At 44.2% G+C, this 27,089-nt stretch overlaps 1 protein-coding gene across 3 annotated transcripts in view; it reads right to left on the reverse strand.

The window, feature by feature from the left end:
- Positions 1–2,450: 2,450 nt before the first annotated feature.
- The window catches only part of Nedd9 (neural precursor cell expressed, developmentally down-regulated 9), a 176,675-nt gene continuing 152,036 nt past the window's right edge, over positions 2,451–27,089 (reverse strand). For all 3 annotated transcript variants that reach the window (XM_040755884.1, XM_040755883.1, XM_040755885.1), the window contains 5 exons: positions 11,917–12,018; positions 10,665–10,766; positions 8,309–9,553; positions 6,977–7,066; positions 2,451–4,741 (listed from right to left, as the gene is read on the reverse strand). In XM_040755884.1, the coding sequence (XP_040611818.1) occupies positions 4,232–4,741; positions 6,977–7,066; positions 8,309–9,553; positions 10,665–10,766; positions 11,917–12,018 (2,049 nt within the window). In that variant the 3' untranslated portion in view covers positions 2,451–4,231. The remainder of the gene's footprint in view (positions 4,742–6,976; positions 7,067–8,308; positions 9,554–10,664; positions 10,767–11,916; positions 12,019–27,089) is intronic.

The following is a 27,089-nucleotide window of genomic DNA, read 5'->3' on the forward strand; positions in this document are numbered from 1 at the left end:
TTAAGCTTACAGTTGTAGTCTCTCATGAGGGGAGTCAGGGCAGGAACCCAAGGAAGAAGCCCGGAGGTGGGAACTGAAACAGAAGCCATGGAGGTGTGGCTACATCAATCACTATGGAAGAAAACACCCCCACAGACTTGCCTGCAGGTCAGACTTTAGGATGCACTTTCTGAACTGTGGTTTTCTCTACTCAGATAACTCTAGCGTGGGTCTTGTTTGAAAAAACCCAATGAAGACAGTACTATGTGGGTAGGTAGGAACAGTTTTGTGCCTTCACCTAGATGGACCTCGGGTTGTTGCTACCTTTTGTTGCTACACACAGAATTGCAATATAATATTACATGAGTCTTTGTATGTTTGCACTGAGTGTCTCTTGGGTAAATACTTAGGAGAGGGATTACTAGATCATCCATCAGGCAAAGCTTTGCTTTTGCTTGCCAGTCTGTTTTCCAACACATTTGTGCCTTTTCTCATTCTTACCAGTGGTTATGAGAGCGACATTCTCTTCCTTTCTCACCAGCATTTGCAACCAGTGCATTTGGTGTGGTTTTTATTTCATTTATTTATTACCCATTCTAGTGAAGTTTCTGCTTAGGGTTTTTGCCTCATTAAGATGATTGGTCCTCTCACCCCATGCAAACCCCTGGCTGATGTTTATGGCACAAGCATGTTGGCTGAAATGAGGCTTGAATTTTGTTTTCTCTTTAAAATTTCACTTATTATCCTTGTGGGTGTGCATAATGTGAGTGTGAGAGAGTGTGAGTGAGTGTAGATTAATGTGTGGAGGTCAGGGGACAGCTTTCTGGGGTCAGTTCTTTCCTTTTACTGTGGCTTCTGGGAATCAAACTCAGATCAGTAGGCTTTTGCAGCAAGCACATTTACCTACTGAGTCATGTTGCTGGCCCCAATCAACCAACCAACCAACCAACCAACCAACCTTTCTTTGTAGCAGAACATCCTTTATTTATTATTTGACAACCATATACATGAAAACAATGTATTTTGGTCATATCCCCCAACTTCCCCATCTCAGGTACCCCTAATATATCTCAATGTCCACTTCACACCTTCTCCTGTTTTGTTTTTGTTAACCCATCATGTCCATTTAGTGCTGCCTGTTGTGATGTCAATTGATCTTGTTGGCCTACTCTTCTGTAACTGCAGTGAGGTCATGAGAACAATGGCTACATCATCTCCAGAATTAATTTTATTTACTTTTATTTATGTGCTGGGTGCTTTTCCTGCATAAGTATCAGTGCACCATGACAGTGCAGTACACAGTACACATGGAGGCCGAAAGTGGCCATTGGACCCTCTGGAACTGGAGTTCAAGGCAGTGTGAGTAGCTATGTGGGTGAACCAAACCTCTGGAAAATCTCAGTGCTCTTAACTGCCAAGCCATTGCTCCAGCCTCAAGAGTAAATTTTTTTTTAAGATTGAACATGTACAATTACATTTAAGTTTTTTTCTATTCATGAAACTGTTATCTGTTTAAGATCATAAAAGATTTTCTCCTACATTTTCCCTAGAAGTCTGAGAGCTTTACATTTAGGTCTCTGTTCTATACAAGTTAATTTTTATGCAGGGCATAAGGTTAATATTTTTCTCCACAGAGAGACTTGGTTGATTTAGCACGATTTTCTCTGCAAAAACATTCCATCTCCCTCACTGGAATATCTTATTTTTGTCAAAAATCATTTACTGCCTTTATGTGTAGACAAAGAAAAATTACAGGCACACTTGTTTTTGTCAAAAATCATTTACTGCCTTTATGTGTAGACAAAGAAAAATTACAGGCGCACTTGTTTGGACACTCTTTCCTCAGCTGTCAGCACGTAGGTCGTGGATACTTTGAGACACAGAACCTGGAGTGGACGTGGGCCTTATAAGTACTAAACTAGCCCCACTTGCTAGTGAGCCCCCCATCTGCTTCTTAATCCAACAAGCCACGACTGACTTCACCCTCTAAACTGTGAGTCCAAGAAACCTCTCCTCCATTGTTTCCATAAGATATTTTGTGGCAATCACAAGAGAAGTAATTAATACACAGGTGTGTTCAAATACTTTTTATGTCTTGGTTGTTAGGAATTCATGCGGTTAGGAATCTGGTTTTTCTTCTGATTTGCTTCAAATCATTTCTTTGTGCCTATCCCAGAATGAATAAAACAATGTCCATCAATTCTAAAACTCCCAAAGACAGAGTAGAAATAGATATCATCCTTCCCTCATTAATTGTGCGGGTGCTGTAGCCAGATGTGGTGGTTCATATCCTTAATACCAGCACTCTGGACGCAGACAGGCAGATCTCTGTGACTTCCAAGCCAGCCTGGCCTACCTAGAGTCTATGTAGACCAATTTGACTTTCTATACTCAGAGATGGCAGATGAGTCAATATTTAATTCCATGATAAAGACAGACACATGGAAAAGAAACCTAGTGGCCATGAAGAGAATGATTTAAAAATTTAATAGCTTGTATATACAAAATGAAAAAGGCAATACAAACTGAATAGTTTGGTTTTGACAATGTGGAATGTCATCACCTAGATTAGGACAATGCGGCCCTCTCCCAACAGATACACATCGTACAGTAAGAACTACACGCATACCCTTTCTGACTTCATCCAGTGGTTCTGATGCTCCACAGCCCTCTTCCTCCACATACAGTCAGTTGTGGTCCAGCAGCTCAGCAGTTCATCTTCTAGTAGTGCAGGACTTTGAGAACTGCAGTTGTGGCTTGTTTTTAAAAAGCACCATTTTCTCTTTGAAAACTTCCACTGATTTAAAAAAAAAATCACACCGAGATCACACATTCTTCCCAAACCCCTCCCCACATTTACAATCTGGTTGTTTAAAACAAGTAGCATTAATTCAGTCAAGACATATATAACAAATAAAAACTCATCTCCAAATAGGCCAGAATGAAATAATTTCATTCTACAAGAATCACATTTCTCTACTTGGTCATAAAGAAATAGGGGAATAGTTCATCTGCCCACGGTGAATCTGGTGACTCTGGTGCCTGTGCTGTAACCACACAGAAGAGACAGAATGCAGGATCAATGCTGTGACTGGCTAGCTGTCACACGTGATGTGACTTACCCACAAAGTCCATGGCCACAGGGAGATGTGAAGATCAGATCGCTGCAGCTGTTTTGAGTGTTGGGGTTGATATGTAAGTTTTTAGAAGTGCATAGGATACACCAAGCAATAAGAGAGCAGGAAGTTCAGTGATGAAGGATCTGGCCATTTTCCTTTGGATAACGAGGGTAGAAAGCTCTCAGAGAGACCCTCATTTAATGACTGGCAGTCATTAGTCCCTTCTTTTTGTCCACAACTACAGTCTGATATTATCTTCATGAAATCCTACTTCAATTTGTTTTAAAATTCAACTCTAAAAACAGCCTTTAGAAAACCTAGTGGCTGAATCACTCACAAATGCAGCCCCAGGGAAACAAGTGTTCTCTCTTTATCGTAGCTTCCTTTCTGAATTGAAACAGCATAATCACAGCTGTAGACACGGTCTCTTAGTACAGCACATATACCTACCTCACTCATCTCTCTAGCACCTGAAACACTGGGCCTTTGGTTACTCACATTAATGTATACTTTTTGAAACTCACTCTCTCCTTCCCTCCTTCCCCCTTCCCGCAGACCAACCAAAGTGGAATCTTTTACCACCATGTTAAAGACAGTCAAGTTTGAAAAAGGTTTCAGGCAACAATAAGTCATACCATGACTTGTTATGTGGGAGTGAACACTTGGCAAATATACTGTGAGTTCCAGATTTGGGTGTGCTGGGCTCAGATCCCTACTGGTACATGTAGAAGAATATTACAACTAACTGGTATAATTTTCAACAAAACCCAAACAATGCAGCATTATGAGGTGCTTACTAAGGTGCTTCTTAATTCATGTTTTCAATGGAATGTATCAGACACACATCTGCAGACAAATATGGATACATAGGCATAGACAAACATGAACACATTACTGTACAGCTTATGTTTTAGATACTTATATGTATATATAAGAACCACACAGGGGAAAAAAAAAAGATTTCCCACTCCAGCTCCCTGAATTGATGAAAATCAACTAACTCACGAAATGTTAAAATATTTCATTTTCATATAAAATATCTACAAAAATAGATAACATTTACAAAAACCAGATCGTATTTCCAGTTTTCCTTAGTAATTATCCACCCAGTCCCTTCTGCCTCCTTTTGTTTCTCAGAAGGTGGCCATCTCCAGCAAGGAACGCTTGAACAGCTGAGCATTTCTGGACAAGTCTGTCACCTGGTGCACCATCTCCTGCAAGGCGGTAGTGCTGGGGTAGTGGAGGGCAGCCATCTTGGTTGCCATCACTATGGTCTTGAGCTGTTCACAGAGCTGGTTGCTGGAGTTCCTGACTTTATTTTGAATGTCCTGGGCAGCCACCTGCCTCGTCAGAGTGTCTCCGATGAATACCAGTTTGTGTGCACTGAGAATGACAAACTTGCTGTGGGCCACAAAGATCCGTGGGGGCTGGGCTGAGCTGACGCAGCTGAAGAGGGCGTCGATGGCGTTGAGGAGGGATATGAAATGGGTCTCACACTGGTCATAGTAGAAGCACAGCAACTGCCTATCCTGAGCGCCCACACTGTTGTTTGCGGTGGGGAGGGTCTGGGAGGGCTTCCACTTAGAGATGTCATTCTCCACAGGCTTGGTGATCTCTTGTTCCAGCAGCTGGAACTGACTCAGCTGGAAGGAAGGTAAGAGGTCTCGTTAAGGGCCAGACGTGCATGGTAAAGGAAAGAAACGTGGGTGTGGAGTCAGAAGATACCAGCTGCACCCTCAGTAGATGCCAGGTAGGTAGGAGCTGTGAGGCCTTGGCCAGGCCTTGCTTCCTAAACTGTACACCGCAGACCCTGGGAAGAGGATCCCTAAGGGATCCCACAGCCCTGACCTGTGATGACACCATTTGTCTTTTTTGCATTCTGATGAGAAGGTAACATAGGGTTTAAACCCAAGCCTCACTTTCTATGCCATTATGAGGGTTCAGCAAATTACTATGTTTTACAAGTGCTGGAAATGGTGTGTGGCGAATTGCAGGCCCTATGCAAATGTTTCTTAAATGTTGAAAGTAAGGGAAAACCAGACGCAGTGACCTTTCTGTCAAACACACCACTGACAGTTTGCTACTTCCTGGGGAAGGCCCTGCCTCTCTCTACAAGATGGAAAATTCAGGAAGCTTCTCTATTTCTCCTACCCTCTCTGTCAAGATGTACTTATTACAACCCTTTATTACAGGCAAGTATTACAAATGCACACCTACTTCGGGAAAAGCACATGAGGAAATGCCAGCATTAATTGCTTGCTATATTTTATAGCATGTGTGTGTTGGTCAGAGGAAGTCCCTGGCAGGCGGTTTCTGGGGATCAAACTCAGGTCATCAGGCTTGACAGCAAATCCCCAACACTGAGCTGTCTCGATGGCTTGGGCATCAGCTTTTTTGATGCTCTCCTTTGTATCCCTAACTGGACTGTGATTTCCAATTGAAATGATAATTTCTAGCTATTTCACTAAGAATCCCAAGGTCAGGACTCAATCTCTTACCCTGATTCAGAGCTGAGTCAGCACAGCTCTGAACCACACTGTTCTGCTTCCCCCACCCAAGAAGTGCATAGTCAGTTTTGTATTGCACAGTTTTGTATTGCTTCTTAGGATACCTTAGTGTGTGATAGTTCCCCCAAGCTGTGCTCTCTTATGGGGCCAATTGCCAATGTAAGCATAGCAGACATAGGGTGGTGGTCCAACATTATTTGATAATAATGGGTTTGAATTCACATCATGTGTTTATAGAGGGCAGTACTTTCCTATTTTGCAGAGAAGGAACTGACGTTTTGGTCCATTACGTGATGCTCAAGTGGACACACCTGTTGGCTATGAACAAGGGTTTGAACTCAGGTTTTCTAAAGGCATCTTGTTACTTCATGTTGTGAAATGGCGCATCTGCTATTCATTTCATCGTAAAGAGTATGCATCTTTGGTCCATTTCTCTTTGTTTTCATGTCCTTGACTTAGCAGTATCTATCCTTACTTGCTGTGCTCATTAACTCTTTGAATGAATGTGCCCTGCTCAGAGTCCTTGGTAAATGGACTTGGGTTTGTCTCACAAACATTGGATTATTCCCTTTGAACTTCAGACTGAGCCATACAAAAGACAGGCAGAGGGATGGGGTTGAGGAGAGAGCTAGAATCAAACTCTCTTAGGAATCTGATAACCACAGAAGGGTGTTGACCATTAACTAAGGAATCCTGTGCGAAACACCATGCTTTAGAGCTCGGCACAATGGCACACGCCTGCACTCCCAACGCTCAAGAGGTTGAGAAGGAGAATATCAAATCTGAGGCCAGCCTGGGCTATATAGAGAGACCCTATCTCAAAGCATAACATAATAAAACAAACTTCCATAGAAAGGACTTTTAGTGTCCATTTGTGAGTTTTATAAAGTTAGATGTGGCCTGGGTGAGGAGGTGACAAGAAAAAAATGTCAGAGTGGAGGAGAATGAAGGAGCTATTGGAAGAGAACCACAAGAAAAACAAGGAGAAAAGATAGCCTTTGATCCTGTTGGTCTTGGCTCCATTTTTCATTCTCCTGATTTCCTTACTGTGACCTCAATAGAAAACCAATTAGCCTGGGCTGACTTGATTGGACTTGTATTTTGAGACCAAAGTCTTCAACCCAAGTAGCCCTAACGTGTTAGAGATTAACAGACATTGCCCGAACAAACCCCATCATTTGGATGCAATCCAGGTACACTCGGCTGGAGTCACAGAACGCAAACCTTCACTTGGTTCTTCTGTCCTATTATACGCCAGCAACTTCTTCATTCCAGTGTGCTGGCAGGACCCCAGCCTTTTGAAATTACCCATTCCCTACTCAGTGGAGCCCTTTCCACCCTCGAAGAGCTGGTGGATTTGTCTGAACGTACCTGATGGTGCTCCAGCTGGGCCTTGCCCTGCTTGACGATGTTCTCTTTCTCCAAGAGCTCCTTCTGCTGTCTCTCGAACTCCTCCTTGCCCTATTGTTTTCAACACAAAGACCGCATTACCTCACCACTGGGAGTCACTTCCGACAGGTACATTGACAAATGCACTCAGACTCTCATTATCCCCGGCCACTTCCCTCATGTCCAGCTAGACATTGCAAACCACTGACGGGGCTTCGAGAGTTAGTGTGGAGACAGGCCTGAAAAGTGAAGCCTGTTTCCAGGTGGGCTGCCATGGCTGTTGCTCCTTCTAGCTGGAGAGCTTCCCATGATCCTCTTTACATTTCTTAGGAGGCTTTATTTTTCCATGGTTCTTTTGTAATGGGTCACATGTGAGCTCTTTGACTCCCCTGTATCTCCCCACCAATACTTAGTATCCTCTGGGGTACAGCATCAGAAGCCTGGAGAGATGAATGTTAAATGCCTTCATCCAACCTAGGCCATTCCTCAACATGAGATGCAGCTCAGGTGATCCTTTCTACTCTCTTGCACCTGGGAGCTTTCAGTGTTAAACAGTTTTCAGCATAATGCATGGCTTTCAACCAAATGGAAAAGATTGCAGAATAAGACATTAAATAAATACTAAGTACTAGATTATGGTGGAGTGTTGCTTAAAGTCTTTAAAGCAGATGGGGACGTTTTCAGGGTCCGAGGTCAATTGAGAACTAGCACAATTTATACTTCTAGGAAGCAGTTTGCAGAGTTTAACATATGCAGACCAAGCTGTTGGCCAGTTGGCAGATGATCACAGGTCCTCTAAGTCTGATGGGGCTATGTGTCTTTGTAAGCAGTGAAAGACACACACACACACACACACACACACACACACACACACACACACACACACACGGTCTCAAGAGTTCCTTAGAAACTCTATGAACAGATATTCTCAATAGTTTTATTTTCTTAACAGCGATATGTTTTAAAACTTCTTTCTATTACTATGGGCTGTTTCTGTGCCATAAAACACAAGTAGAGGAAGAATTGATGCCACGACGAGTGGACCCACTGTTCCCCATGGGTGAGTCTCCTCTGGTTTGCTGAGGTATGTAATCAGTGAGCTTTTATACAAACCCTTGGAGATAGTGCATTCTCAAAATAAAATCAAGGCCCAGGGAGGCTGAATAAAGTGACTGTACAATTTCTGTACAACTTCACCCTTAATTTTCACAACACTAGGATTATCACTCAGCATGTTCTTCCCTTTGGCTGTCCAGCCTAATGGTATCCATCCCCGAGTGAAGTGTGGGTGGTTCATGGGTCTGGTTTCCTTACCTGTAGGTGGACATAATCATAATCATCCATCCAACTCCTTTCAGAACCATCACTGCTACTACAGTCTGGTGGCTGGTCCTTGCCTAGAGTGGGAGGCAATGGCTTATTGTGGACCTGGGCCTTGAAGTCACCAGGGCGCAATGGCTGCATCTGGGACCCCGTATGCGTGTACTCGCTTGAGTTCATGATGCTGTCGGGCCCATTCTTCAGATGGGAACTGCCAGGACCTGCTGCTCTAAAAAGGGTCTCTGCATAGGTGCTGATGGTGGTGGTCAGCTGCTTGGCATCATCTGGTACTGTCTTGGCTACCATCACAAACCGGTCCAGATCATCACATTTATTTTGAGGCTTATTGATAGCTAGGACATTCAGGGACCAGCTGCATTCATTCAAATCATGGCTGGTTTGACTTAGAATCTGGTGGGAATCTTCTACTCTTTGGAGTTCCCGCTTCATTTTGTTGTGGAGGACCAGTTCTGAGAGACAGGAGGCGTTGGCTAAGGCTCCCTTGGCAAAATGGAGGTATTCTCGTAAAAACCGCTCCACCTTGTCCACTGCGGTGCGGATCTCATTGATGTGTCTTTCCATGTATCCATAACACCGCCAGTCTGTGGTGACGAGCGACATGAGGCTGCAGACACCCATCTCCAGGGTCTGCTGGAGCCGATAGAGCTTTTCAATGGCCGTGTCTGGGTCCAGTAGGAGCCTTCTGTCCTGAGATGGGGAGGCTGACAGTGAGGACTCCTTTGAGGAAGTGGAAGATGTGGACATGTTACTCCTGGTACTGCCCGTGCTGGAGAAAGACAGTCGGTTGATACCATCTACCACATCCCGAGAGCCTTTGGCATCTGCTGGGTTATGCAGAGGGACATCATAAACACCATCTCTTTCCTCCAGATTTGCCTTTTCACTGGTTTCTGTGGGTGCCTCCAGAAACTGAACTCCTCGGGGGACATCATATGCATCACTCTGGGTGCCCCCAGACTGTCCCAGCTGAGTGGGAGGATGATGCAGAGAAAGACTCTGGTGTCTTCGTGCCATTGGCTCTGCAGCTCCTGGGGCATCACGGGTGAATTTGGAGTGAAGGTCCTTCACCACTGTCTTGGTGCTGGTTGGAGGGATGTCATAAACCCCCTCAGGTCTAGGATCTGGCCTTCCATCTTGTTTCATTGGAGAAGGGAAATCGTATTCCTTTTCCCTAAGCCCTGCTTCATCTCGACAAGCTGATGGTGGAATGGCATAGACCTAAAAAGTAAGTAAAAAGCTAGTTTATTTGTTCAGTTGGATCTTGGATGGAGGCAGAAAACGAACAGTTCATGAAGGTGTGGTCCAGAGTTCACAGACCTGTTTATTAGATCTTCTTTCTCCCTCCTCCCACCATTTACTGATTTCAGATGCTTCCCAGGGTGTAGCATGGTCCTTAGAGGATATGTGCCCTCATCCTTACACATGAGCATCCGTTACCATTCTCAGTGCTGGCTGGCTTGGGTGTAGAGCCCAAGTTGTTCACCACTGGGTCGCAGTCTCATGTTTCCAACCATTTACTGACTATCCTACCCAGGTCGACCCATGCTGAGAGACAGAAGACATGATACAGAGGACTGAGGAGTCTGAGCTCTCTTCTTGGTCATCAGATGATTTGTAAAGCTGCCGGCATCTCTTTAGTATCCAGAGGCACGGTTCCCTAGGTTCCCTATCTGCTCAGCAAAGCTAACTGTATTCAAAGTGGGGGGACTTTTTGAGAATGACAGAAAACCAAAAGAGCTACCTCTTAGGAACCGAAGAAGCTGTAGACCAGTGGTTCTCAACCTGTGGGTCACGACCCCTTTGGGGTGAATGATGCTTTCAGAGGGGTCGCATATCAGATATCCTGCTTATCAGATGTTTACATTACAATTCATAACAGTAGTAAATTACAGTTATGAAGTAGCAATGGAAACAGTTTTATGGTTGGGGTCACCACAACACGAGAAACTTTATTAAAGGGTCACAACATTAGGAAGGTTGAGAACTACTTCTATAGACCCTTCTAGAAATATAAGTTGTATTAGATATTGAAAACACTATCTTCCCTTCCAATTGACTCTCATTATTGGCATCTCTATATTTTAGGGAACCCTCTAAATTTGTAATTATGATTATAAACTTATAATTATAAACTTGTAATTAATTGGTATCTTCTTTCCCTTGCTTTTTTCCTTCTTTCCTTCCCTTTTTCTCCCTTCCACCATGAAGATGGATTTTCCCTTCTGGAGTATGCCATTCTTATTTTATCCCAATGAATTAACACACATCACCACCACACCATACACACAGAGATACTCATATATTCCTAGTACTTTTCCAGCTTACTTACTGATTGAGTAGGGGGGATGTCGTATACCCCTTGAGGTTTTATCTCTCCCACTGGTACTGAAAACACAGGTCCTTTCACTGATGAAGGAGGGATGTCATATACCTGAAGAGAAACACTTGTGTTACCCAGGATGGAAATGTCATATATTACTTCTCTTGCTACTGTTTCCTTATGGATTTTTTTTATCAGGTCATATACAGATTTGGTTTTTAACAGCACCCCATCCCATCAGGGGTTTATGGAAGATTCCTTTTTAAATTTTGCATTCTTTGATTTTTATTGAATATGAAAATGATCTTATGTGAACTATTTGCTTTATAATTTGGATAAATTGAGAAGGGGAGAAGAGGAGGGGAGAGGAGGACATGAGAGAGCAGGAAGGTTGAGTTGGGGGAAGAATAGAGGAGAGAAAGATAAGAGATACCATAATAGAGGGGGCCACTATAGGTTTAAAGGAAATCTGGCACTAGGCAAATTTCCAGAGATTTACAAGGATGACACCAACTAACAATCTAAGCAACAGTGGAGAGGCTACCATAAACGCCCTTCCCTGATAATGAGATTGATGTCTACCTTATACATCATCCTAGAGCCATCATCCAGTAGCTGATGGAAGCAGAAGCAGACACCCACAGCTAAACACTGAACTGAACTCCTGGAATCCAGTTTCAGAGAGGGAGGAATGATGAGCAAAGGGGTCAAGACTGGGCTGGTGAAACCCACAGAAACAGCTGACCTGAACAAGGGGGGAACTCATGGACCCCAAACTGATAGCTGGGAAACCAGTATAGGACTGTTCCAGACCCCCTGAATGTCAATGAGGAGACCTCAGCAATCTATGCGGCCTTTGGTAGTAGATCAGCATTTATCCCTAGCAAAAGAATGAACTTTGGGAGCCCATTCCACATAGAGTGATACTCTCCCAGCCTAGACACATGGGGGGAGGGCCTAGGCCCTGACCCAAATGATATGACAGACTTTGAAGATTCCCCCATAGAAGGCCACAACCTCCCAGGGGAGCAGAAAGGGGATGAGATAGGGGGCTGGTGGGGGGCAGGGGAGTAGGGGAGGGAGAGGAAACTGGGATTGACATGCAAAACAAGCTTGTTCTAATTTAAATAAAAATATATAAAAACATAAATAAATAATTTGGATAATTTAAATTGTACATTTCCAGAAATAAGTAGATAAACTGATAAATCAACATGCTACCCGCAAGGCCAGCTCCCCTGGTGGTGTTCCCATTGCCTACCCCTTGAGCAGTGTGGGAAGGAGGGACATCGTAGACATCCTTTTGGTATCTGGATGGGTACTCGTACACATAGCCATGGCCTGTCCTCACTGGGGTGATCACCTGTGGATGAAAATACACAGAGATGTCAAATGACAACCCCAAGTCCTCAGTGTACCTCTCAGCTTGTACTCAGGCACACATCCCTAATAAATCCCCCATAGACAGGAAAGGAAGACAGGATGAAATGAAAGGAAAGAAAGGAAGAAAAGACGGTGAGAGGGAGATAAAGAAGACATAAAGACAGAATATGTAGGAAGTGTCTGAAATGTTATTTTCCTTCCTAAGGATTTTCTAAAAATCCTGTCAAAGTTCATCAATAGAGTCTCAATTCCTTATAGTCAAGGAGATATAAAGTTGTCTTGTATTACATAAATTATGACAGCCAGGCTGGAGAGAGGGCTCAGTGGTTCAGAGCACTTGCTGCTCTTACAGAGGACCTGGGATGGGTTCCCAGTACCCACTATGCAGCTCATCACCATCTGTATCTCCAGTCCTGGAGCATGGATCTCCTCTTCTGCCTTCCAGCAGCACCAGGAATATGTGTGGTACATACACATATACTTACACACAGGTAAAACATTCATACACGTACATAAAAATCAACAAATCCCAGTAAAATAGAATCAAGAAAGTCTTAGCTGGTCCTTTTGGAGTGGCCAAAGCGCAGCAGTCCAGTTTTGAAAAGGTTCCAAAGCTTTGTAAAGTACATAATACAAATAGTTTGGCCACTTAAAATTCCTCTCAAACCTTCCCCAGTATGCTTGTTCATCTGACATTATTACTGTGATTATAACTGAAACTCCCTGGGTCACCCTAGTCCTTTCACAGCGCCAATGCCGAACAGCCCAGTTCTTATAGCTGCCTGGGAGCATTCACTCTAGTGCATCAAACAATGGAAACACAGTTTCCCTCAGTGTCTATAGGAGATTGGGTCCAAAGTCCTTGGATGCTCAAGTCCATGGGGTGTGGTGTTTGGCATGGAACCTCCATACATCATCTGGCACACTTAAAGCCCTCCCCACATTACTTTATGGTCTTCAGTGCTTTACGAAGACTAAGTCAATAGATGGTATACACATTGTTTAGGGAACAATGACACAAGTCTACACAGGTTCACTGCAGAGGCAATTATCTTCTAAATAGTTTTGACTTGCAGCTGGTCCACTGATCTGGAACCCATGCTGCAGAGGATAAACTGTGAGGAAGCCCTCAGGACGTTCAACTTTGAAGTGTCCTGATCTCTAGTCTCTAACCATTTCCGCATTTCCACCAGGGAAGCAAATATCCCCAACAGTACCTACATCCAGCAGGTATCAGAAGTCAAATAGACTCACCGTGGACTCTGGCATCTGGAGTCAAAGTTAGCAGACTGAATCTCACCTAGTGGGTTAGCCTGTTTACTTCCCATTGTTTTCCCTTCCCTCTCCCCCTCCTCCCTCCCTCCCTCCCTCCCTCCCTCCCTCCCTCCCTCCCTCCCTCCCTCCCTCCCTCCCTCCCTCCCTCCTTCTCTCCCTCTCTTCCTCGCTGTATCTATGTGAATGCACTCTCTGGTATGTGCATATGTGGAGAGCAGCGCTTGACCAACCTCATGTATCTTTCTCTATTTCTCTCCACTTACTTTATTTATTTATTTTGAGATGCCATTTCTTCACTGAACAAGAGCTCATGGTTAGATTGGCTGGCTTATAAAGCCCTGCCTTTCTCAGTGCCCACGCCATCACTGGGGTTATAAGCACGTGCCACCACACCTGGCTGTTTTTTCCATATGCATTGAGGATCTGAACTCAGGTTTGTTTGTTTGTTTATTTATTTATTATGTATACAGTGTTCTGTCTGCATGTGTCCCTGCAGGCCCAAAGAGGGCACCAGATCTCATTACGGATAGTTGTGGGTCATCACGTGGTTGCTGGGGATTGAACTCAGGGCCTCTGGAAGAGCAGTCAGTCCCCTTAACCTCTGAGCCAGGTTCTTTCATTTGTACAGCAAACACTTTACCCACTGCCGGCTCCTATGCTCTGCTATGTACTACATTGGTAATTCTAAGCAGGATAGAAACACTATTTCAACTTAATTGATTTAATCTTCTTAGGGCTTGCAAATTGCCACAGTCTTACTTTTGCTTGACTTCCTACTACCAAGCCATCAACAGGGTCTGTGTCTAAAACTGCCCACTGTGTCTTTGAGAAGCGACACCAAAAATTAGGAAGAGCTGTCAGTTCCCAGGAGGCCCTCATCTTTCACCCTTTAACATGAAAATTCTGGCATCAGGCTGCCTACAAAACTATGTGAAAAATGTTCCCTGTCCGTCTTAAGCTGAAGTGAGTGAAACACAGCCAAGTGCACCAGGATCCATACCCCAGGGGCTCCAAACCCTCCCTGTTCAATTCTGTCTAAAATGCCTGATGCTTACAACTGATTATTTCTTGCACTGAAGGTAAAAGAGATTAGTATGCAGCAAACACTTCCATCCAGTCTCTCCATTGTCTTGGGTTTAGAAAAGGAACGCAGCCCTTTAAGTTTGTTGGCATGGAGTGACGGAACCATTTTATGAAGCAGCCATTGTATTGTGCACAGCAAATATTCCTTCATAAAGCAGGGGGCCATTTGCTAAAGTCTTTTAATGCCCTTGTATGGCCTTTTTTTTTCACTTACTATTGTGCAAGAGAGATATGAAGATCTTATAGCTGGTCTGTTTAGCTTCATAATAGAACATGCTCACAACCCAGCTTTTGTTGAGTGTGGGAGCTTCTAAGAGTGGGTGCCAAGCTGCCAACTTCAGGATGCTAGTGAACTAGTGCTCATTGAAGTTGAAGTCCTGCATCCCTCTTCATCTTTTATTTTGAAAACGGGGCAGGGGGTAGGGAGGCAGAGGGGGCAGTGCTGGTGTCTGAGTGTGGTATTGGGGGAAGCAGGTAGGGCATGACCCTTACAAAGGGTTGGGGACCAAGCCATCCCCTGCCTTTGTGGTCCTTCCCTGGCAGGGCACACTCAGACTTCTTGGTATTTACCATTCCACTTCCTGACAAATGTCATAGAACCCCCAACTTGCTCTCTCTTTCTCATTTGGAGGATGCCTATGGTCATCTGGTGTTTAAAACTTTGCATTCCAAACCAGTCATTTTCCCTTGTTTATGCAGTTAAAGAAACAGATGGTGAAAACCACAGGAGGAAAAAGCCAATAAAATACAGCCTTCCCCATCCCAGCATTCCTGATGGTACGTTCTAACTCACATGGGTCCGCCGATGACATTTCAGTGGGACCAAAGCTTTGCATCTGGAGGGACAAGTCCAGAGCATTTAGCGATCCACGTGACTTTGTCTCCACCCTTGCTAGGACCCTTTCCACTCTAATGGCGTGTTCCCTTCTCAGGGGAAGGGCTTGGCCAGCCTGACCTTTGGGCTCTTTCTTCCTGCTTGACAGGGGCACATAAAAAGCACTCTGCTTCATCTCCTCATTCAACCTCCCAGCACTACTGACTTTTAGCCCACGAGGCTCACCAAGAGCTGGCTAAAACCATGAGTTTGGAAGAAGTCTCCTGGGCATTAATGAAATCACTACACAGGGGCATTTTCAAACTAATTTAATGAAACCAAGTCGGGTTTTTCATTTCCTTTTTCTCTTTGTTGTTTTTTTTCTTTTGTGCATTCCTTTTATTCTATGTATTAATTTATAGTTACCAAGGCTTAGCTCTAAGAATTACCAAGCTGACCTCTTAATTCACTACTGCTTCCCAGGGAGCTAAGCTGTGAGGTGGGCTGGGACCCTGAAAGGTTCTGTGATTACCGGTGATTTCCCTAAGAAGGGTTTGCACAGTTGCATGTGGATCTGTCTCTATCCTGATGAGGAGATGAGGAATTCTGATCTTGTCAACTAACCAGAAAATTTATGAAGTGGAGAGAAACTGTAATCATTTGGCTTTTCTCCCTCCTTTCCTTAAAAATGTTTTAAATCAACTCTCATTAGTTGTTTGTGTGTGTGTGTGTACACTTGTGAGTGTGTAGATGTATGTGTGTGTGCATGCTTGTGAGCATGTGGATGTATTTGTTTGTGAGTGTGTGGATGTGTGTGTGTGATATATGTGTGCATGCTTGTGAGTGTATGGATGTCTGTGTACAGGTGTAAGTATGTATAGGTGAATGTGCATACTGTGAGTATGTATGTGTGTTATGTGCGTGCATACATTGTGAGTGTGTGGATCTGTGTGGGGACCAACAGCTGATTCAGTGGACTCCTCAACCTCTTTCAACTTTATTTTTTAAAAAGATTTAAGATTAGATGCCCATAATTTGTTTGTATTAGATGTAAAGATACTACTACTGCTGTGTGTGATGTAATAGTTACACACCTGTAACCCTCGTACTCAAGAGGCTGAGGCAGGAGAACTGTGAGTTTGGAACCAACCTAAGCCACATAGCAATAGTCCCTCAAACACAAAAACAAAAACCAGAAGGAAATACCCCCAAATAACCCCCTCTACCTCTTAACTATGTTACAGTTGTGTGCAAAAGGCTTGATGACCTAGGTTAAATTCTTAGCTATGAAGGCTATGAAGCTGTTAAATAATAATGTTTAACATTAAAATTCTCTATCAAAAAAGGATTTTAAAATATTTAGTATTTTTTATGTAGGTGTACCATGGGCATTTGGAATCCTCAGAGGCCAGAAGAGGGCGTCAGATTCCTGGGAATTGGAGTAGACAGTTGTAAGCTAGCATGTAGGTGCTGGGAACTGAATCTGGCTCCTCTGCAAGAGCAGTCAGTGATCCTAATCCCTGAGTTACCTTTCCAGCCCTCATCTTACTCACTGGACCTGGTGCTCATCAATTTGGCTATACTGGCTGGCCAAGGAGTTTGAGATTCACCTGTTTCCACCCTCCCAGGGCTGGAATTACAGACACTCACTCATATTTGGCTTACATGGGTGCCAGGGTTCCCAATTCGAGTCCTCATGCTTGCATGGCAGACAGTTTACTGACTCAGCCATCTCAGTAGCTATGTACATATTAATGGGGTTCAGTGTGATAGTCTCACCACACACACACACACACACACACACACACACACACACACACAGTATGCACTGACAGTAAGTATTTACAAGCGAAGAGTCTATTGACTCTATCTCTAGGGCTGGACCCTGGCAGGTAGAGTGAAGAGACCAAAGACTGAGGATATTTTAGCCCTCTAACTAATGTGTTTACATAAGGGTAGGAAACCTCAGTTCTGCCTTGCACTTCAGTGGTCTTTGATTCTCCCCACACAGAGCCTTAGATCCTGACTGTAGGAACAGCTTTTGAAGATGTTCCTGACACAGCCTGTCCTCTGGAGTTGCAGGTTCTGAAGCCACAGATTCAAGCAAACTCAGGGGGAAACTGCATGAAAACAACTCACACTTACACAGAGCATACACTGACTTCCATTTCTTTGTCAGCCTTTCCTAAATAATGCAGTCTAACAAGTCTGCGCACTGCATTTAATTACATCAGGCTTTGTAAGTTACCTAGAGATGATTCAACGCCTGTGTGCAGATGTGGGTAGGGTAGACAAGCATTATGCCATTTTCGGTAAGGATCTGTCTGAAAGTGTCTTTGGAGGTCCTGGAGTGAATTCCCAGAGATGACACAGGGGTCTTTCTACTTTCGTGATTCATAATTTGGAGAGCCATGCACACTGTGGTTAAAAGAAAGGTCCATTTGGCTAGCAGAGGGCTTGAGTCTGTGGTTTGGAGGAGAGATCCTTGGGGCTCTTGGTTGATTTCGGTTCCCCTGGGCTTGTACCATAGCAGAGCCAAGGCTCCTGCATTCAGACACTTGAAGGCCCAGGAAATAGGTGCAGAGGAGAGACAGCCATGCTTCTGTGCGTGGAGAAAGTGCACATCCCACTGAAAGGTAGGCAGCCATGCCTGTGTTCCAGTACTGGGCCGTGTTGTCAGCTCTTGTATGCACTTGGAAGTCAGAAATACAGAAATCTGGTTTTCAAAATTGGCTCAACATTTCAAAGTGTGTGTTGGCTGAATAAACCATATCTCTGGTCCCTAGGCTGCCTGGCTTACTTTTACCTATATGTTTTTTTTCTTTCCCCTTCTTCCTTTGGGATCTTAAAAACCCCAAGTTCTGAACAATACCATTTCTATCAAGATGAAAAGACTCTAGTTTCCTTAAATGCCCTGAACACCCCCACATCTGCACCTGCTTTGTCTATGCGACTCTTTTCCTTCCTTATATTCAGATTTCATTGTTTTCAGAGCCAAACAGAATGCCTCTCTCCCAGAAAGCCTTCCCTAGACAGATGGATTACCTCTGTCCTTGTAACACTCCAAGTACTTTCTCCACACTTCTGATGGTGCATGTGATTTGTGGTTTGAATATCTCAGCTACCTCATGGCTTTCCTTAATAGGGTGGCGCTATTTCTTATCCATTTTTTCATGAGCAGCAGGGTTTACCACTGTGCCTTGCATATAGCATACTTTAAGAAAGATGGTGCTAGAAGGATGGTCACCTATCTTTGCCTACATAGAATAAGCTGATTTTCCAGGTCAGCCAGCTCTGGAGTGAGTGGCATTCCCAGGCTACCAGGCAGGATTCCTATCAGCCATGGTGATGTTGAGAGAGCAAGTGAGAGAACCAAGAAACAGTGAATGTTTGGTGTGGATGAGCAACCACTAGAAAGTGCATCGGCAGCTGTTCTGGGAGAAAGAGGACAGAATACTCTGCTGTCTCCTTTGGCCCCAGAAAGATGCATAATTTACAGGACTAAACATTGTGCTTCCGTTCCCAGGCATGTGATAGCCCGCCTGTCATGAGAACTGTGTACCAAAGGTTGAAAAGCTCAGTGGTTCTGCAGAGGGAAATGGTTGATGGCATAGGCTGGGGGTGGGTAGAGCCGGACCTGTCTGTGGTTCTACCACTTAGAAGTCATGAGAACACGAGCAAGGCTGTGGCCGGGCTGTATGCCATCGTGTGCGGGACGTACAGAAACTTGAGTTTAGACTTACCTGTGCCTATGAGACTGGCAGATGGAAGGAAAATCCTCCCTGGAGGTAGAGAACATGTCATAGAACCCAACTTATTTTTTACCAAAATGATCTATAGGACAGTGTCAAAGACACCCAGAGAACTAGTGCCACAGGAGATATAACCATAGCAACAGGAGAGCCAGTGTTTGCTTGATTGCTGGTAGGAGTGTAGTCCATATCTTAGTACAAAAATCTCAAAGTGTTCCACGATTAAACATGAAGATGAAACCCAACTTACTAACTTCTATGTTTAAGTTAGATGAAAAGAAAGTCATCTTTATACACGTGTGAAGCATTGGAAGCGAGGTCCAAGAGGCACTGGGAACTTCAAAGCAAAGCCACAAATGACAGGGGACTTTGCTTCTTAACAGCCATCAGCAGATTTACTCGGGTTATTATTTGGTCAATTTTGCCAATATCATGATTATCATCAACATAGGTCAAGGGACTCCAATGGAAAGCCCTGGGGGAGGGCTGCTTTCATGGCTTTTAGAGATGAAGGCCTTTTCTGAAGAGAAGGGTGATGAGCTCCTATGCTCAGGACATATGACTAAAACTCTCATTCTCTAATGCTTGTCAAGAGTATCTCACCAACAAGCAGGGCACGGAGCTTGCTCTCTGCAGTGTGTATAAGCAAGGCCTTGTCCTAGAGATGACTTCTCACACGATGTCACTGGGGCCAAGACATCTGCAAGTCTACTTGGGCTGTACCTTCCCTTGGGTGTCTGTCACACCTCCCTAATGCAGAGCTGGGGTTAGGACAACTTTAGTCCCACAGCTGCCTGCTGCTAGCTCACTGGAGCACTAAGAGAAGCAGGAAGGAGCAGTCATCTTCCATTCATGAAGGCAAGCTCCCCTTATCCCTCCGCCAAACCCTCATGTCCTCCTGTGTTCCTCTTCTTCCTTCAGCATCTTGCCCCTTCCCTATTTCCTCATGCTACCAGCAGCCACGAGGGACAAAATAGTGGAAGCTGAGAGTAGAATGAATAGAATGATGGTTAGATAAAGGCTGGGGAATGGGTGGGGGTAGGGGCATGCAGAGAGCATAGTGGATGTACACACTCATCCAGTTGGATAGGAGAAAAAATTCTAAAGTTCCATATGACAGAAATGTATCTGTAGTTGGCAAGCATTAATTGTGTATTTCAAAAAAGCTAGTAGAGAGGATTTCAAATGTCCCCAACATCAGAAAATGACAAATATGTGACCCGATGAACAGGCCAACCCACCTTAACTGATCAAGTACTGAAATATCCTATAAATATGTACAATTACTATGCCCTATTTTAAAATTATAAATATATATACACACACATATATAGAACAGAAAACTACATGAGTGACAAAGAATTGAGCAAAGTAGAGGAGAGACATGGAAATGGACTGGGAAGAACATAGGAAAATTTAAAGTTGTTGCTCATATTCTAGTTGTTATTATTCGTAATTCTACCTTATCAATTATCTGCATATTACCAGTGATCTACTAGCCTACCTACCAACCTTTGTATATAACATAGCTAGGGTTGGGGATGCAGCTCAGTGGTGGTGGGTGCTTGTCTTGTATGTGCAAGGCCCTGTGTCCCGTCTTCAGCACTCTCAAAAAACCTTCACAAAAATCACCAAGTAGAATTTTAGGAAATATTAAAACAATAATAAAGAATTCTACCTGGAAGCATTTTCTTCTAAGAGGATCATAGTGCATAGGAAATCAGAATAGTTTCATATGTAACACTAGATTTTTCAACTAAGTTTGTATCCCATCATCTTCTGTCTGAATCACTGCAAAAATAGTTTTAGAAATGGCACACACTGTAATCCTTTGCCCCTGCTGTTTAGATATGGGCAGGTGAGCTGGCTCAGTAAATAAAGGTGCTTGCTGCTAAACTTGACAACTTGAGTTCAATCCCTGGGACTCATCTGCTGGAAGGAAAGAATTAACTCCTGCAAGTTGTACTCTGATGTCCACACACAAACTACAAATGCACATGTGTGCATGCTCGCACACACATGCACATGTGCACACACTCGCGCACGCACGCACACACACACACACACACACACACTAGATCACTAGATGTTGCCTAAGCTACTGACCAGGATGGAGCAGAGCAGGAAGTTGAATAACCAGGCTCTGGTGTTTTGCCCTAAGGCCCTCCCCAGAACCAGGCAACTCAGGAAATAAGCCTCTGGGAAAGCACAAGGGGTGCTGATGAGAGGTGAGAGCATGTCACTGCAACGACAGACCCACGTGCAGCCTGACCATCAACAAGCCCTGAGATGTCTAATGAGGCAGCATGTCACATGGCTAGTATCTATTGCTTCGTCTTGGCAAAGGTGGGAACCGTAATTAGCTGCTCTCTGCCTCCCTAAACCCCCTTGGTTTATTTATATTACCTCTCTTTGGGTTTTGCGCATTAACAAGACTATGTGGATTTCTAAAACTGCTTACTTATTAGATAGGAATTACTCCACTCAAATAAAATAAAAAAAGCACTAACAGAGACACCAAAGCCTTTATTGGGGTTTATAATAACGCTTTGTCTTAAATGACCAATTTGCCTTCTTCCTTTTTCAAGAAAACCCTAGGAGAAGAAATGTCACTCCCACCATTGCCTGCCCACTAGGACAGGGCTCAGTTTTCAGTAACCGAGAGAGCCACAGTGGACTGCCTGTTTGAAATCCAAGACTGTCTTACACGCCTATGATGTCGTCTACCCCGCATTTATTAATTCTCTATAAATTCTCTCTGCCCAGCTTGGGTGCAGCAGTGAGTTCATTTGTTTACTTGCATAGCAACAACATAATGAAAACTCAGTCTGACTTGAAAAACACACCCTCCCAAGCCACATTCAGGGTTAGCCCACCCCACTGCTTGCTTCTCTTGCTTTGTTGGAGACCTTTTCCTCTCTGTTTTGGGGACCTGACTTACTTTCCTTTAAGGACACTTGAGATTTGCTTTTATGCTGGAACTAAACTTTTTGCAAGCCATCCAAATCCCAGCCAGCCTCTCTCTCAACTCAAGGAAAAGGCTCAGATGTGGGAGGGCGCTCTCGGGTCACTTGCATTGACTCAGCTTTGTGCGGCAAAGCACTCAATGGAAACAGTGCCCTGATTGTTGAGCCCCTAACATGTCTCCCCTGCTGCTGCCAGGAAGCTCTCTGTATAGTGAGAACTAAAGCAATATTTAGTTATGGACTGACCAAGCACCAAAGAGCAGCGAGAAGCACTGAACACCAAACCGTGGCGGGAAATGACGTCTGGGTTTCCCAAGTGACCAAAGTCTTTTATGGGACAAAGATGAATACAGTCTGTGACAATCAGGTATTGAAAGCCAACTTTTATATCCCTTTAAATGGACTGAAATACTTAAAAAAATTGAAACCATAATGAAACTGACATCTGGGCTCCTTTGATATCTGAATAAATTCAACAGAACCATGTGCATTACATCTAGATTTAGAAAGAGGCCCTAGGCTGCCCTGTTGGACCATGGATGGGAGGTGATGGAAAAGAAGTTTGGCACCCAAATGTCTGTGGGTATTGTTTCTCCTTGAGTAGGAGACCTCTGCCAGCTTAGAGGGAGGAAGGATATGATGGCTGATGGGACAAATGGCACACTTGGCAGTATTTGGTGCTAGCTCTGAAGATGGCTGCCATGCTGACAGGCAGCAGATCTCTCTTTGCCCAGACCAGGAGGCTTATAAAGGGAAAGACGGCAGAGAATAGCAAGTGCACGGAGGAGCTATCCCCTGACATGTGCTAAACATGGAGGGCAGTTCTCCAAATGACAGATTTCCTGGAAGCTCCCATGTGTACAAGACCCATGTCTGTTAAAAGCTGATTTTCACTGGTTGGGACAGCACAACCCTTGTCCCCCTGTGCCTCCATCTGCCCTTGTCAGCTTCTAGAAGAAGTTTATCTAATGGGCACAGTGGCCGTGGATGGGAAGGAGGAATGGGTCCTAAAGGAGGCAAGGAACAAACTGCCAATGTTTAGGGGTCAAGGTGATTTCTTAAAATGATTTTTGAGGGTAGGTCATTTAGTGAAATCTTCCAAGTGATTCTGGCAAAGAATCAGGTAAGGGTATCTGAATCGTAAAATTTTGTCAAAGACCACTAGAGAGAAACCAGTTTCAGTGGCCATTTCACAGTCGAGTGCAATGGAGGGCAGGTCACTCGGCCAGTCAACAGAGGAGTAAGCAGGGACTTGGGAGGGTGCCTACCTTTTCTCCGCATCCTATTGTCTACATTAATGACACATGCCACACAGTGACACATACCACACATTTTCTAGAAATATAGAAGGAAATGCCCTCAAAGGAAGTGACTTCCATATGCAAGAGACACAACTTGAAAATTAGGAATCTACAGCTAGTTCAGTCAGGGAGACAAATCCATTTGGAGTAGTGATGCCATTTGAGATGTCCACATGGCCATATTCTCAGTGGTACCGCAGATCTGACGTCTCCCGGATGAGTGCTTTGGACATACAGCTGGATAGCCAGAATATCTGTGGCTTGGCTCTCTCAGTGCTTTGGTTACTATGTGGATATGAGGTGCGAGCCTTCTGCAGCATCATTAATTCTTCCTGGCTAATACAATGTTTCTTAGCGCCCAGGGTTCTGGGCTAGAATTACTTATGAAGTAAATGTGTCCTCTTATTTTAGGCCTGGCAATACCACCTATTAACTGGGACGTAGGCACCATTAACACCGGAGTCAGACAGACATGAGCTCAAATCAGGCCTGCCTCTCGTGAGAGGCAGTGAGTTAACTCCGGCAGATTGACTTCTCAGACTCCGCCCTTTCCTTTGGCAGGAGGAGTTATAGTATGTACATCACAAGTTGCCAGGAGGGTTAGATGACACAGAATATAAAATGCCCTCAAAATGGAGCAGAGGCTCAGAGGCAACTCTACTTCAGCTTTGAAGTCACATTGCAGAATAAGATGGAGTGACTTAAGGCCACCATGTTTCAGACCCTGATGTTCCGTGAGGTTCTTTTGGAGAGTGGACCCTTTAGGTCTCTCCAGAAATTGACAGAGACTGCTGAAAAAGTGACTGTCCCATGTGTAGACCACCTGCACCTCGCACAGATAAGAACTCCTCTGATATCAGTGGTGCGCTATCAGCAGTGTGTGAGCTGCATGTATCCTAGGCTAGCGACGATATTTGCAGGTGGCGCTGACATTGTGCAGTGTCAGAAAGGCTGGGCAATCATGCTGGCTGTTTCTCTGACACGATGGTTAAGGTATGATTATTTAGGACAGAGTGCTTTGACCTCTGACATTTTCTAGGGCCACATTTTGCGCAATGACCTCTGGTGAGACGGTTCCTTCTTCTCTTTTGGTTCTTAAAAATGTATTCAAACAAAAATGTATTCATCCAGGTTTTATCATTCAATAATAAAATAAGCAGTTTTCGTGCCCACCCTTCCTTCCTCAGAGAGCATTATGCATGCAGTGAGGCCTCCTGTGGCAGGCGATGACGTCTTATTCAGATAAGTAGTCACTTAGCATGCAATCAGTGGAAAGGGAAGCTTAGCCTCCGTCGTCTTGGTGTGGGTGTGTACGAAGTTACTAGTGCCCCCTCAGAAATCTGCGAGCTTTATGATAGAGTGCTGCTGAATCTGAAGACTTTGGCATTGACGAAACAAAAGGGACCTTTGTTCAGCTACAGAGGTGTTAGGGTTTGCTCATTCCCTTGTTGTGGGCGACCGTCTGGGAACACAACCTTTCAGTTCAGGGTGAGCTCAACAAGCTCCACCCTTCCCTGCTGAGGACCTCCAAGGCTGTGTGTAAGACGTAAAATGCACCTTGAATTTTCAGAGGAGACATTTTAGGTAACAGCTTAGCTCTCTGGACAATTCCACAAACTAGACACAGCATTTTTTATTAGGCTTATCTTTATATAGACATGCACACTTCTGGGACACAATTGTACTTACTGACTATTATATAAGAAAAAATTGGAGGTGTCCTCTGCCCTGGAATTAACTAGTTAGTTGGGTGAGAGAGAGAGAAAGAGAGAGGGTAAGGGGAGGAGAGACAGAGACAGACAGACAGACAGACAAACAGGGAACAAAAGAAAGGGAGGTGAAAAGTCAGAGTTTGTCATCTCCGGAAACGTTAATTTCCTCTAAATCTATTTCTCACTTGTTAGTAGACAAATAAATTGCTTAATATACATAGCAGTTAGTTGGTTGGTATCTGAGGTTACTATAGGCAACTGATTTCAAAATGCCTAAATGCCGACAAAGGAAATCTTTGGTTCCAAAGCCAATAGTCATGTGTGTCTGTATGTATGTGTGTGTAGTTGTGATGACTCAGTGTCTAAGAAGGCATAGACACCATAACTAATCTACTTCAGGATCTTATGCTACCTTTTAGGAACCAGCCTGGAAGACCTGCCCAAAGCCTTTGAGTCATTTCCTGTCAGCATTTGTCTGTGCTCTATTTTGGAATTGCCTATCTTAGAGATGATGTCACTGGGCTTGGTAAATCTTGAACTCAAAATGCGACCCAGGCTGGCCTTGAACTTCTGATATGACTGCCTCTGCCTCCTGAGTGCTGGGATCGCGGGTGTGTGCCACCACACCTGGCTTACATGAAATCTAGGGCCTCATGCATGCCAGATAAGTGTTCTTTTATGGACCTCTATTCCCATCCCTAAAGTTTATGTCCATCATTTTTTTTGCCTTGGTATCACATTTATTATTTAAGGGCAGTTATGATTATGAAAAGTGAGTGGTGTATCCTTTAATGGCCTCTGGCGGGAAACTCTGTGCTCTCTGCCACACCATGAGGTCATGAGCTGTGACCAGTAGGAGACTGGGTGAGTGTGAAGCTCAGAATCAGCTCTGGGGGTTAGTTTTGAGGTTAAGGAACTTCACTAGTTTGTTCCTTGCTTGTTCCTCATTCCTCCGGCTGATCTGCCTGCTGACATCTAGCTGCATATCTCAGCTTCCTAGAGTCAGAAGGTAGCTCCAAGCTGCTCTTCAGGAGGCGGGAAATCTATAATTCTTCTGGTTAGGGTTAAAGCAGGAAGGCTAAAGAATAATCACGAGGGCTGGTGGGTGGCTCTGTGGGTAAAGGCACTTGCAGCTAAGCCTCATGACCTGGTTTCAATCCTGGGGTCCCAGGTAGTAGAAGGAGAGAACCAACTCCCGTGAGCTGTTCACTGACTTCCAAATGTGCCTTGCACTCCCACACACAGACAGAAAAGAAATACATAGATGCTTACAAGAACTTAGCTAAGTAAATAGTTGTTTCAAGAAAAGAATAGCCAATATTGTTCCCCAGGCAGCTTGAGGCAGTTTGATGATCACTAAAGCAGAGAAGTGAGATTGCTTTCACACCTTTGAAGGCCTTTGACTTTAGGGCATTTGAGCTCTCCAGCCCAGATCCAACTTCCATATTTAAGTAGAATTTTCCCTTTTCAAAGACTGAAAACTTTTGTTTTCAAATTATTTGACTATGAGTAACTCATTTAATTTAGAATTGTCTGTGAGTTCTTGGCAATTTCAACACATATTTAGAAGCCTTTGCAGAGTGAGAAAGCTCTAACTCACAAATTGTTTTCCAAATGTAATGGAATTGTCACGAGCCCCGCATAGAATTAATGAGGCTTGCATGATGCTCTTTTCTAAGCGTGTGTCTATGTGTTGATTAATTTCTGTTTTGCACTTACTAAGCTTCATATTCTACAGCTCAAAGCTTTCTTTTTTTTTTTTTAATTCAGCTTTCAAACTTTGCACAGGCCCTGGGCACTCTGCCCATAAAGCCTGATGAATAAAGCAGCCCTGCACATAAAACCCATGAAACCAAGCAAAGTGTCAGTGTGTGAGGTTTCCAGATGACTTGGATTCTTCACCACCCTTTCCAGAATTCTTACAGAGCCAGGGAGAGATCTGTGTGCTCAAAGGACTCAGCACACTTGCGGGGAATAGAGTGTGTACATATTTGGCACATACTGAGAAACACACAAGTTCCACATGATTGTGGAAAACTGGGTGTGGCCTCAGACACCTGTTATCCCAGAATTGGGGAGGACCAAAACTTCAAGGTCATTCTCAGTTACTTAGCGCGTTTGAGACCAGCCTGGGGTCACTTGGCACTT

Source organism: Mesocricetus auratus, unplaced genomic scaffold (genome assembly GCF_017639785.1).
Source record: "Mesocricetus auratus isolate SY011 unplaced genomic scaffold, BCM_Maur_2.0 Super-Scaffold_100013, whole genome shotgun sequence".
Lineage (NCBI taxonomy): Eukaryota > Metazoa > Chordata > Mammalia > Rodentia > Cricetidae > Mesocricetus > Mesocricetus auratus.